We start from the raw sequence: 14,072 nt of genomic DNA, 5'->3' as shown, positions 1-14,072 counted from the left end.
CCTGCCACAAAACCATGCCTCTAAACCCTGCCACAAAACCCTGACTCAAAACCCTGCCTCTAAACCCAGCCACAAAGCCCTGCCACAAAACCATGCCTCTAAACCCTGCCACAAAACCGTGCCACAAAACCCTGCCTCTAAACCCTGCCACAAAACCTTGCACAAAGCCCTGCCTCAAAGCCCTGCCTCAAAACCATGCCTCTAAACCCTGCCTCTAAACCCTGCCACAAAGCCCTACCACAAAGCCCTGCCACAAAACCGTACCTCAAAACCCTGCCACAAAGCCCAGCCTCTCAACCCTGCCACAAAGCCCAGCCTCTCAACCCTGATTCAAAACCCTGCCACAAAGCCCTGCCTCTAAACCCTGCCACAAAGCCCAGCATCTCAATCCTGCCACAAACCCCAGCCTCTCAACCCTGCCACAAAGCCCAGCCTCTCAACCCTGCCACAAAACCCTGCCACAAAACCCTGCCACAAAGCCCTACCACAAAGCCCTGCCTCAAAACCGTACCTCAAAACCCTGCCACAAAACCCTGCCACAAAGCCCTGCTACAAAGCCCTGCCTCAAAACCGTACCTCAAAACCCTGCCACAAAGCCCAGCCTCTCAACCCTGCCACAATGCCCAGCCTCAAAACTCTGCCTCAAAACCGAGAGGCCTTTAAAACTATGCTTTCCTACTTCCTATTCTTTGGCTTCATTCACAGAGCTCAATTGCAAATACCAGGCACATTGTTCGTTTGACCTCAGTCTGAATTTGAATAATTTTACAGAAACAAAAAAAATAAATAGCTTGTAGGCATCGAGAAATATTGGAGAGTTTCACCCAGCTAGCACAAAGGCACAGTAGGTTAAACAACTGCTGTCCTGAAGCAGCTCGAAACAGCTTTCCTCGACTTCTTCCTCCCACTGGTGCTGCAATCTCTTCGCCTTGAGGTGGTGACACCACAGACATACTAAAATGTATTTTTTTCCCGTTCTAAAGGTTTCACAAAGCCCATTAATCACAACCTCTTCCTGCGATGCAGGCTCGCAGCAAAGCACCGTCTCTTATCTACTCCCGCCTCTTATCTACTCCCACCACACCGCAACACACCGCCTCTTATCTACTCCCGCCACACCGCAACACACCGCCTCTTATCTACTCCCGCCACACCGCAACACACCGCCTCTTATCTACTCCCGCCACACCGCAACACACCGTCTCTTATCTACTCCCGCCACACCGCAATGCACCGTCTTTTATCTACTCCCACCACACCGCAACACACCGCCTCTTATCTAATCCCGCCACACCGCAACACACCTCCTCTTATCTACTCCCGCCACACCGCAACGCACCGTCTCTTATCTTCTCCCGCCACACCGCAAGGCACCGCCTCTTATCATCTACTCCCGCCACACCGCAACGCACCGCCTCTTATCTACTCCCGCCACACCGCAACGCACCGCCTCTTATCTACTCCCGCCACACCGCAACACACCGCCTCTTATCTACTCCCACACACCGCAAGGCACCGCCTCTTATCTACTCCCACCACACCGCAACGCACCACCTCTTATCTACTCCCGCCACACCGCAACGCACCGCCTCTTATCTACTCCCACCACACCGCAAGACACCGCCTCTTATCTACTCCCGCCACACCGCAACACACCGCCACTTATCTACTTCCGCCACACCGCAACGCACCGTCTCTTATCTACTCCCGCCACACTGCAACACACCGCCTCTTATCTACTCCCACCTCGACGCAATGCACTGCCTCTTATCTACTGCCACCACACCGCAACGCACCGCCTCTTATCTACTCCAGCCTCGACGCACCGCCTCCTATCTTCTCCCGCAACGCACCGCCTCTTATCTACTCCCGCAATGCACTGCCTCTTATCTACTCCAGCCTCGACGCACTGCCTCTTATCTACTCCCGCAACGCACTGCCTCTTATCTACTCCCGCAACGCACTGCCTCTTATCTACTCCAGCCTCGACGCACTGCCTCTTATCTACTCCAGCCTCGCAGCCACGCACCGTCTCTTGTTGCCTCGACGCAATGCAGCGCCTCTTATCTACTCCCGCCTCGCAGCAACGCACCGTCTCTTATCTACTCCAGCCTCGACGCACCATCTCTTATCTACTCCCGCAACGCATCACCTTGCCTCAATGCACTGCCTTGCCGCAACGCACCTCCTCTTATCTACTTTCTTTGCAAAGCCTCGCCGCAAAACACTGCATGTTATCTACTCCCGCCTCGCCGCAACGTACCGCCTCTTTACTACTCCCGCCTTCTCAGCAGTGTTTGTTTGAGGCATTAGGGGGCTGTTGCCGTGATGGATTGAATTAATACTTTTATCCAATTAGTGTTCCCTCATGCAATTAATCAGCTGGCCGGGGTTAGGGCCGCTTGGTTGGCCGGACTAAAGCAGACAGATGCTAGTGGCCTGGCTCATGAAGAAGAACCATCCCTCTCTTTCTCTCTTCCCTCTATTCTGCAGCATCCTCCCCTCCACACACCTGGCGCTCCCTGCCCTCGTACAGTACTGCACCATCGCTCTTAGAGCACATTGTTCGGGTTTCTTGTCGAGCACAACAACAGACCAGCTGAAAACAGTTCACTCCAGATAATCCGAAGAAAAACAAACACATTTTCATTATTGTGGTTCGAGTTGTGAAGAGCTAATAAAAAGATAAATGAGTTCAGGCTTGAACATGTTTTGTTTGCAGTGCGCGTTTGGAAAATGTATACAATTTCATATACTGTGTGATGAAAGACCCTGCAGTGTTGAAGCCCAACCAGTGATGGATTCCGTCTCTGTTCTACAGGAAAATGTGATGGTAACCTATGCTATTCTTTTTGGTCTTTTGCAGGTTTTGCCACTACTCTCAGCATTTTATGGGGGTCCTCTCACTGCCTGAATCATCCAGAAGAAGAATGGACAAAATAAGATCTGAGCCAATGGAGTCTCCTGAAGGATACTGTTCTCTAATACTGGAATGAAGTGACAAGAGATGGCAGCTGGACCATACACACAACCCTAGGATCCTGGATCTGGAGAGAACCTTTGTATCTGAGGACCCGAATGATCCACTTTTCTTTGAAATCCATTGCTAATGAGTTTGAAAATAGAGAACAAAGATATTGAGAAAGATAACTAAGCATTTTAGTGAGAATCAGTTCCAATAGTTTGGAGATAGCCTTATAGTGAGATATAGGGTATCTCACTATGGGTTTCTGTAAGATTTTAACCTTGTCATACCAGGTAAAACCCACATTGTCCTTTTGACAATTATACAAATGCCATTTCAATGGTTATCGGTCCCATGATCTTGTCAAAGGACCCTATCCATTAAATGATTTCCCAAATGAATGTATTATTAATGTGTTGGAATCAAGTAAATTACCACGTATGGATTGAAAGTGTCAATTTTAATTCTCAGGGAGTTAAAAAAAAGTCAGTGTCAGGCCCACTCCCTTCACCACAATACTTGTGGTAAAGATTGAAAGATTGAAGCTGCCTTAGAACATATGGGAAAGTTTGTCTTGGCAATCTTGAATGCAGTTTTCACTTGCACAGTAACAAAACACATCTCTGTTAGCTGAATGAATTTGATACCAGTGTAGACGGACAGGTGAGATAAGTCAGGGAAAATCCCGATGGAGAAGATTACATGGGAGAGATAAGGCCGGTTCAAAATGATTTGCCAAGTTTCTTCTGCACAGAGAAAAAGCCTTCTGTAGCCTGTCCAAAGTCATGATGTGCCATGGCATGCCCTGCGTCCTGAGTTGGAACTATTTAAGACAATAGAACTATTTAAGACAATAGAATACTTAAGGATCTTGTGGATTAATCAAGTGTCCTAGAACAGAGATTTTGGTTGGCCTCTGGCTTTAATTTCTTCAACATTGCCGGTTTGAGGACTCTTTTCACCTCTTTGGAAATCCCGTCACATGTAGAGCCAAGCAGGATTTTCCAAAATGGCTCCCTCTTGGAGACTGGGAGCATGTAGTCTGTTGACGGCCCTTTGGCTTTTGCATTGCTGTAGTTGTGGATGGTCGGAGAGGACTAGTGGCATGGCCAAGGGAGAAACTAAGGAGCAGGAGCTCATGTCCCATGAACGAGTGAAGAGGGGATGGGTGTGGAACCAGTTCTTTGTGGTGGAGGAGTACACAGGCACAGAACCTCTCTACGTTGGAAAGGTAAGACTTTGAGAGTTTTTTGTGTGTTTAGGGGAAGAACACTAACATTACAGTTTAAGTGTTTTGCTCTAGACATGATTCATGTCTTACGTGTGAGTTGATTGTGATTTGATTTGTATGACAAGTTAGGATTGGAAAGGATAAGACGTGCTGTGCTATCAAATAAGATGGAATTTTGATGCCAACTGCAAAAGAAATAGGGATGGTTCTTGTATACATTTTACTGCATACTCATGTCTGTCTGAATTCAGCCATTTGCAATTGAATTTCATATTTTGTACTCTGATCCGAATGGTTCTTCTTATAAAGGCAGTGTTAGAATCCCCCTGTCTGCCTCTGTATTATTTCTCTTAGGACAGCAGTCTATCTCTTCAGCCAGGATCCATTATGGGACTTAGTCAGACTTAGAGAGAGAATGAGAGGAGGAGAGAGAGAGAGGGGGGGGGGGGTGGCGGAGTGAAGATGGAGAAACAGATGGATAGGCAGACAGACAGACGGACAGACAGACAAACCGACCGAGCAAAGATGAGCTCAAAAGAACGAGCTGGAAGGAGAGAGAGAAATGGGGAAAAAAGAGGAAGAGAGAAGGGGGGGAAAGAGGGGGAGAGAAGGGGGGAAAAGAAGGGGTGGAAAAGCGGGGAGAGAAGGGGCAGAAAATAGGTGGAGAGAAGGGAGGAGAAGGGTGGAAAAGAGGGGGAGATGAGGGGGATAGAGCAAGGGGGGAAAAGAGAGGGAGAGAGAGAAAAGGGAAAAAATTGAGGGAGAAAGGGAAAATAGGGGGAGAGGGAGAGCGACAAAGGATTCATGAATTTTAAAGTCATTCATTGCTGGAGAGTGTGGTGAGGCAAGCAAGGTGCTGATATATAAATGTGGTCGAGGCATAGCAGGCGGGAAAGAAAGAGCAATTATTTTATTAATAAAATTACCCAGAATTATTGCTCTCCATGAAGCACAAGCCAGGACTATTAATAGTCACTGGGTGGTGGTGTTGCCGGACTCAACCATCGCTAAGGATATCAAGTACTTTAATTAGAGCCATCGAGTATTAAATATGGCCAGCGTGCCTTTTATCAGCACTGGTCATTTACAACACATTTTTTTCTGACTTCTTCTTCATCCAACTCAGCAAAGTTGCCAAGGCTGTCCTACTCCGGCCATTCATTTGCTAATGAAATATGTTTTTCACTAAATGGTCAATCACAACGCAATAACCTGGCAGCTTCGTTCGATACATTTGGGTAATGAAATTCCTTAGTCTTCTATGATTTGAGAACCCCCCTGCTTCCTATTTCCACACTGGTTTTCTGGAGGTAGCTTACTACTCTATACCACATCTAATATTGAAATACAAGATGCACTCGTGACTCCATTGACATGCAGGGACATGCACTTACACTGAAAAAAATATATCCAGCAGATTGAAAAAATCCAAAGCATCACTTTCCATAGATCTATTGTTGAGGGAAAGAAAATGAGACTATGTTCCTCAGTTTTTTCTCTCTCTCTCAATTCACTCCAAGGCCTCCTTTTGAAATTCATACATCGTGTACTGTGTATTTTGTGTTGCTGCGCATCTCTTCTGACCCTTAACATTTATTTCTGTTAAGTTCATGATTCAAATGCTGAAAGCTTTATTTATCCCGTTCACAGTACTTACAGTGCCTTCAGAAAGTATTCACACCCCTTGACCTTTTTACACATGTTATTGTTACAGCCTGAATTTAACATGGATTACATTTAGATGTTGTGTCACCGTTTTACACACAATAACCCATATTGTGGAATTCTGTAGTTTTTTAAATGTTTAGAAATGAATTAAAAATTAAAAGCTGTATTCTACCCCTTTGTTATGGAAACACAAAATAAGTTCAGGAGTAAAAATGTGCTTAATAAGTCACATAATAAGTTGCATAGACTTTGAATGACTACCTCATTTCTGTACCCAACACATAGAATTATCTGTAAGGTCCCTCAGTTGAGCAGTGGATTTAAAGCACAGGTTCAACCACAAAGACCAGGGAGGCTTTCCAATGTTTTTTAAAGAAGGGCACCGATTGATAGATGGGTGAAGAAAACAGACATTGCATATCCCTTTGAGCATGGTGAAGTTATTAATTACACTTTGGATGGTGTATCAATACACCCAGTCACTACAAAGATACAGGTGTCCTTCAGAACTGTTTGCTTGTCTTGATATTTTAATGTATTTTTTGTTGTTGTATCTCTCTGCGTTTTTGGGAAGGACCCATAAGTAAGCAATCTTACTATTAGTCTACACCTGTTTACAAAGCATGTGACAATTTGAAACCACTCATGGCTTTCACCATGAGGCCCAAGGAGATTTTAAAACAATTACGGAGTTTAAAGGCTGTGTCACGCCCTGGTCAAAGTATTTTGTGTTTATCTTTATGTATTTGGTCAGGCCAGGGTGTGGCATGGGGTTTTTGTAATTGTGGTGTGTTTGTCTTGGGGTTTTGGTGGTGGTATTGGGATTGTTGCTAGTAGGGTTATCTAGCAAAGTCTATGGCTGTCTGGAGTGGTTCTCAATTAGAGGCAGGTGTTTATCGTTGTCTCTGATTGGGAACCATATTTAGGCAGCCATATTCTTTGAGTTTGTCGTGGGTGATTGTCCTTAGTGTCTTACTTGTACTCTCTGTTAGTTTGCACTAGATAGGCTGTTTTCGGTTTTCATTACGTTTATTTGTTTTGTAGTGTTTATTGTTTAGTCGTGTTTACGTTTTGTTTAATAAATATGGATCGCAATCGACACGCTGCAGTTTGGTCCGACTCTCCTTCATCACCACTAGAAAACCGTAACAGAATCACCCACCACCAACGGACCAAGCAGCGTGTTAACAGGCAGGAGCAGCCCAAAGAGGAGAGGCGCTATAAGGAGTTCTGGACATGGGAGGAAATCCTAAACGGAGAAGGACCCTGGGCTCAGCCTGGAGAATATCGCCGCCCCAAAGAGGAACCGGAGGCGGCGAGAGCGAAGAGGCGCCGTAATGAGGAGGCAGCACGGCGACTCGGAAGGAAGCCTGAGAATCAGCCCCAAAAATTTCTTGGGGGGGAGGGGGCTCAGGGAGAGTGTGGCAGAGTCAGGAGTCAGACCTGAGCCAACTCTCCCTGTTTATCGTGAGGAGCCTAGGAGGAGACCCGAACCAGAGCCGGTGTTGGAGGTGAGCGAAACAGAGACCGTGAAGGAGTTAATGGGGAAATTGGAGGAGAGAGAAATGAGGGAGTTGCTGTGTTGGTGCACTTTGCATGGAATTCGCCCGACGGAACGTGTCGGATTTGATGGCACCTGGGTTAGCGCTCCATACTCGTCCTGAGGTGCGTGTTAGTCGGCTGGTGAAGTTGGTGCCAGCCTCACGTACCAGGCCTCCTGTACACATCCCTAGCCTTGCATGTCCTGTGCCAACACTGCTCTCAAGATCTCCAGTACGCCTTCACGGTCTAGCCCATCCTGTGCCACCTCCACACTCCAGTCCTCCGGTAGCAGCTCCCCGCACCAGGCTTCCTGTGCGTGTCCTCGGTCCAGTAACACCAGTACCAGCACCACGCACCAGGCCTTCAGTGCGCCTCGCCTGTTCAGCGCAACCAGAGTCTCTCTCCTCTCCTGCGCTGCTGGATTCTCCCGCCTGTTTAGCGCAGACAGAGCTGCCAGTCTGCATGAAGCAGCCAGTCTACATGAAGCAGCCAGAGCTGTCAGTCTGCATGGAGCAGCCAGAGCTGTCAGTCTGCATGGAGCAGCCAGAGCTGTCAGTCTACATGAAGGAGCCCGAGCTGCCAGTCTGCATGAAGCAGCCAGTCTACATGGAGCAGCCAGAGCTGTCAGTCTGCATAGAGCAGCCAGAGCTGCCAGTAATCAAGGAGCTGCCAGTCTACATGGAGCAGCCAGAGCTGTCAGTCTGCATGGAGCTGTCAGTCTGCACGGAGCTGTCAGTCTGCACGGAGCTGTCAGTCTGCAAGGAGCTGCCAGTCAGCACGGAGCCGCCAGAGCTGTCAGTCTGTAAGAAGCTGCCAGAGCTGTCAGCCTATATGGAGCAGCCAGTGCCCCCAGTCTGCCCAGCGCCGCCAGTGCCCCCAGTCTGCCCAGCGTTGCCAGTCTTCCCAGCGTTGCCAGTCTTCCCAGCGCCGCCAGTCTGCCCAGCACCGCCAGTCTGCCCAGCACCGCCAGTCTGCCCAGCGTCGCCAGTCTGCCCAGCGCCGCCAGATCTGCCAGTCAGTCAGACTCTTCCAGATCTGCCAGTCAACCAGACTCTTCCAGATCTGCCAGTCAACCAGACTCTTCCAGATCTGCCAGTCAACCAGACTCTTCCAGATCTGCCAGTCAACCAGACTCTTCCAGATCTGCCAGTCAACCAGACTCTTCCAGATCTGCCAGTCAACCAGACTCTTCCAGATCTGCCAGGATCTGCCAGTCAGCCAGGATCTGCCAGTCAGCCAGGATCTGCTGAGACCCCCAGCCAGCCAGGATCTGGTAGATCTACCTACCTGCCTGAGCTTCCTCTCACTCCTGAGCTTCCTCTCACTCCTGAGCTTCCTCTCACTCCTGAGCTTCCTCTCACTCCCGAGCTGTCCTTCAGTCCCGATCTGCTCCTCAGTCCAGTGGGGTTCTGGGTGAGGACTACTAGGCCATGGTCGGCGGCGAGGGTGGACTATCCAGGGACGAAGGGAGAGGGGACTAAGACATTAATGGAGTGGGGTCCACGTCCCACGCCGGAGCCGCCACCATGGACAGACGCCCACCCGGACCCTCCCTATTGTTTTGAGGTGCGTTCGGGAGTCCGCACCTTAGGGGGGGGTTCTGTCACTCCCTGGTCTAAGTATTTTGTGTTTATCTTTATGTATTTGGTCAGGCCAGGGTGTGGCATGGGTTTTTTGTAATTGTGGTGTGTTTGTCTTGGGGTTTTGGTGGTGGTATTGGGATTGTTGCTAGTAGGGTTATCTAGCAAAGTCTATGGCTGTCTGGAGTGGTTCTCAATTAGAGGCAGGTGTTTATCGTTGTCTCTGATTGGGAACCATATTTAGGCAGCCATATTCTTTGAGTTTGTCGTGGGTGATTGTCCTTAGTGTCTTACTTGTACTCTCTGTTAGTTTGCACTAGATAGGCTGTTTTCATTTACGTTTATTTGTTTTGTAGTGTTTATTGTTTAGTCGTGTTTACGTTTTGTTTAATAAATATGGATCGCAATCGACACGCTGCAGTTTGGTCCGACTCTCCTTCATCACCACTAGAAAACCGTAACAGGCTGTGATAGGACATAACTGAGGATGAATCAACAACATTGTAGTTACTCCACAACACTTACATAAATGAGTGAAAAGAAGAGCATGTACAGAATACAAATATCTCAAAACATGCATCCTGTTTGCAATAAGGCACTAAAGTAAAACTGGAAAAAAATTCTAGAATACAAAGTGTTATGTTTGGGGCAAATCCAATACAACACATCACTGAGTACCACTCTTCATATTTTCAAGCATGGTGGTAGCTTCATCACGTTATGGTTATGCTTTTCATCTGCAAGGACTAGGGAGTTTTTTGTTGATAAAAATAAACAGAATAGAGAACTAAGTTTAGGCAAAATCATAGAGAAACTTTGTTTAGTCTGCTTTCCAACAGACACTGGGAGACAAATTCACCTTTCAGCAGGTCAATGACCTAAAACACAGGGGCAGATCTACACTGGAGTTACTTACCAAGATGACATTGAATGTTCCTGAGTGGCCTAGTTACAGATTTTACTTAAGTAGTCTTGACATTCTATGGCATGACAGGACAATGAATGTATAGCAACCAACTTGATAGAGCTTGAATATTTTTTTTTTTATGAATAATGTGCAAATATTCTACAATCCAGGTGTGTAAAGCTCTTTAGACTTACCCATAAAGACTCACAGCTGTAATCACTGCCAAAGGTAATTCTAACATGTATTGACTCAAGGGGTTGAATACTTATCTAATTAATATATATTAGTATTTTATTTTCCATACTTTGACAGAGTATTTTGTGTTGATCGTTGACCTAAAAATGACAATTAAATCAATTTTAATTCCACTTTGTAACACAACAAACTGTGGAAAACGTAAAGGGGTGTGAATACTTTCTGAAGGCCCTGTACTTGCCCCTCTCCTGTTTTAAGATGGTGGTTCAGTCAAAACTCCTATACAGTAATATACATGGATCCACTTTTCTTATTGTACTCCATGTGAATACAAAATCCATCTAGGCTAGTGAAAATACAGTAAGTGAAACGAAGCTATTCACTGGGGTGAAACGTTACCTAATAGGGTTATCACAATATACATGTTCCATTGCAACAAAGAAGGAAACACAAAGCAGATGGTCTTTAAAAATCCTTCTATGGTCTTTAAAAACCTGCAGTATGCTAAACATTGAGTTATATAGCTTGTTAAAAAATGAATGTGCCTCTGGATGACAACAGAAGGCTGTGTGTTTGCAATATATTTTCTAAAGAAAAGAAAAGTCCCCAAGCCGTTTTGTTTCCTTGCCACGATACTTCTGAGTGTCACAATACTGGTGTCGGGACACATCTGTTACAGGTTGAAACAGAAAGGTGTTCCAAGGTTTCCATTCAGATTCATCTATAGCAGAGATATGAAAGTGGTTATTCCATCTCAAGAGCCTTTTAAGAAGTTCAATGTTGACGCTGAACCACATTCAGGAGCTAGAAGCTTACAGCCATGGAAAGAATGACATTCTTGTTCTGTGTTTACAGCTACTCACAACTTCTAATGATACATGTGAACTCGTAGAACCCATTGTCAGTTAGAGGCATTCGGATACAATCTGACAGTGATGTATCTGAACCGAAGGTCTAGATTCTTAGAATATTGGACCTATTGTTTAAGGGGGGAAATTAAATTCATACTTGTACACCCTTATTGTAGTAACTACTTGTCAGTTTGTTAATTAGATATAGTAAAGCAGGGTTCTAACCATTATAAACTAGCAGATTTAAAGACATTATAAACCAAGTGAGTATTGCATTTACTCTACTGTATATGCTTGGTTGATTGATTGACTGAATGATTCATTCATTCATTTTATTTCAGTGTCATACAGTCATTTGGTGCCCAGCCCATAAGAGCTTACAAGACACTAATCATTAAACATGTGTGCAAAAAAAATAATTACATTTGACATTTTAAATGTATAGATCATAGTGTTAGAGCATACTGTTTGGTGACACAACCTTTGTCTCAAGCTGTATTCGTTTGTTTCATTGCAGATACAAGATGTCTTAGACTCAGTTAAAGCCACACTCTGTGAGATGTGCATACCACCAAACAGTGGGCCACCAACAAAAAACGTAAGCAATCGAGCAAATGCATCCCATGACATTTTCACATGGACTTGTGATTTCCATGATATATCTGTAGTGATATATCTGTAGTGATCAAGGAATAACTTCAATGTTTAAGCATTTAGTCTAAATCCTGTCTAAGCTGAGCTAAATGGAATTGTTTATTTTATTTTTTAATTTTAAGACCTCTTGAAGTATAAAAATATAAGACATTTAAAAGTTTCCCCTTAAACCACTCGAGTGTTGCTTTAGTATTATGCTTAGGGTCATTGTCCTGCTGGAAGGTGAACCTCCGCCCCAGTCTCAAATCTCTGGAAGACTGAAACAGGTTTCCCTCAAGAATTTCCCTGTATTTAGTCCCATCCATCATTCCTTCAATTCTGACCAGTTTCCCAGTCCCTGCCGATTAAAAACATCTCCACAGCATGATGCTGCCACCACCATGCTTCACTGTGGGGATGGTGTCCTCGGAGAGATGAGAGGTTTTGGGTTTGGCCCAGACATTGCGTTTTCCTTGATGGTCAAAAAGGTCAATTTTAGTCTCATCTGACCAGAGTATCTTCTTCCATATGTTTGGGGAGTCTCCCACATGTCTTTTGGCGAACACCAAATTTGTTTGCTTATTTTCTTCTTTAAGCAATGTATTTTTCTTGTCACGCTTCTGTAAAGCCCAGCTCTGTGGAGTGTACGACTTAAAGTGGTCCTATGGACAGATACTCCAATCTCCACCATGGAGCTTTGCAGCTCCTTCAGGGTTATCTTTCATCTCTTTGTTGCCTCTCTGATTAATGTCCTCCTTGCCCGGTCCGTGAGTTTTGGTGGGTGGCCCTCTCTTGGCTGGTTTGTTGTGGTGCCATATTCTTTCCAAAAAAATGATAATGGATTTAATGGTGCTCTTTGGGATGTTCAAAGTTTTGGATTTTTTTTGTAACCCAACCCTGATCTGTACTTCTCCACAACTTTGTCCCTGACCTGTTTGGAGAGCTCCTTAGTCTTCATGGTGCCGCTTGCTTGGTGGTGTTGCAGACTCTGGGGCTTTTCAGAACAGGTGTATTTATACTGAGATCATGTGACAGATCATGTGACACTTAGATTTCACACAGGTGGACTTTATGTAACTAATTGTGTGACCTCTCAAGGTAATTTGTTGCACCAGATCTTATTTAGGGGCTAGTCATTTTTTTTCATTTCACTTCACCAATTTGGACTATTTTCTGTATGTTCATTACATGATATCCAAATAGAAATCAATTTAAATTACAGGTTATAATGCAACAAAATAGGGATAACTCCAACGGGGAATGAATACTTTTGCAAGGCACTGTATTTTTAATCTTCGTCCTTACTGCTATTAGCCCATACAAACACATCGGATAACAGATGCACTACATAGAACAACAGATAGTCCCCCCCAAAAACATCTAAATGAAGTTTGTTCTGAAGTGTCTGTCCTATATCTGATATAAGAAAGATCAGGAAACATATATATTTGTTTGTACATGTATTTAACACCTTATTTTTGTCACGAAACATTCTCCATTTATACTTCCATAACTTTTTTGGACTGGTACCGGGTGACCTTCAGACAAGTCTTGTGAGGCCTGTGGGCGTCCGAAAACAAAACTACTGACATGGACGTGTTCGTGGGAGTCTCATCTTTCCATAATAGTTTTTGCCAAAGCGTCCGGACCATTTTGTGAGAAGGCCGTCTCATGGTCTGACAAACAGCGCTCTAGCTCTGTCGCCTTTCTCTGCAGATGTGGATGTGTTAAATACACTACACAGATGTGGATGTGTTAAATACAGTAGACAGATGTAGATGTGTTAAATACAGTAAGCAGATGTGGATGTGTTAAATACAGTAAACAGATGTGGATGTGTTAAATACAGTAGACAGATGTGGATGTGTTAAATACAGTAGACAGATGCGGATGTGTTAAATACAGTAGACAGATGCGGATGTGTTAAATACAGTAGACAGATGTGGATGTGTTAAATACACTACACAGATGTGGATGTGTTAAATACAGGAGACAGATGTAGATGTGTTAAATACAGTAAGCAGATGTGGATGTGTTAAATACAGTAAACAGATGTGGATGTGTTAAATACAGTAGACAGATGTGGATGTGTTAAATACAGTAGACAGATGCGGATGTGTTAAATACAGTAGACAGATGCGGATGTGTTAAATACAGTAGACAGATGTGGATGTGTTAAATACAGTAGACAGATGTGGATGTGTTACATATAGTAGACATATGTGGATGTGTTAAATACAGTAGACAGATGTGGATGTGTTAAATACAGTAGACAGATGTGGATGTGTTACATACAGTAGACAGATGCGGATGTGTTAAATACAGTAGAAATGTGGATGTGTTAATTACAGTAGACAGATGTGGATGTGTTAAATACAGTAGACAGATGTGGATGTGTTACATACAGTAGACAGATGTGGATGTGTTAAATACAGTAGACAGATGTGGATGTGTTAAATACAGTAGACAGATGTGGATGTGTTAAATACAGTAGACAGAT

At 44.7% G+C, this 14,072-nt stretch overlaps 1 protein-coding gene across 1 annotated transcript in view; it reads left to right on the top strand.

The window, feature by feature from the left end:
• The first annotated feature begins 3,974 nt into the window (after nucleotides 1–3,974).
• Nucleotides 3,975–14,072, top strand: part of cdh22 (cadherin 22) — a 180,374-nt gene continuing 170,276 nt past the window's right edge. The window contains exon 1 of the mRNA XM_020483952.2: nucleotides 3,975–4,196. Coding sequence (XP_020339541.1) covers nucleotides 3,975–4,196 — 222 coding nt within the window. The remainder of the gene's footprint in view (nucleotides 4,197–14,072) is intronic.

The sequence above is a fragment of the Oncorhynchus kisutch genome, linkage group LG5 (genome assembly GCF_002021735.2).
Source record: "Oncorhynchus kisutch isolate 150728-3 linkage group LG5, Okis_V2, whole genome shotgun sequence".
Lineage (NCBI taxonomy): Eukaryota > Metazoa > Chordata > Actinopteri > Salmoniformes > Salmonidae > Oncorhynchus > Oncorhynchus kisutch.
This window is presented reverse-complemented; position numbering and strand designations above follow the sequence as displayed.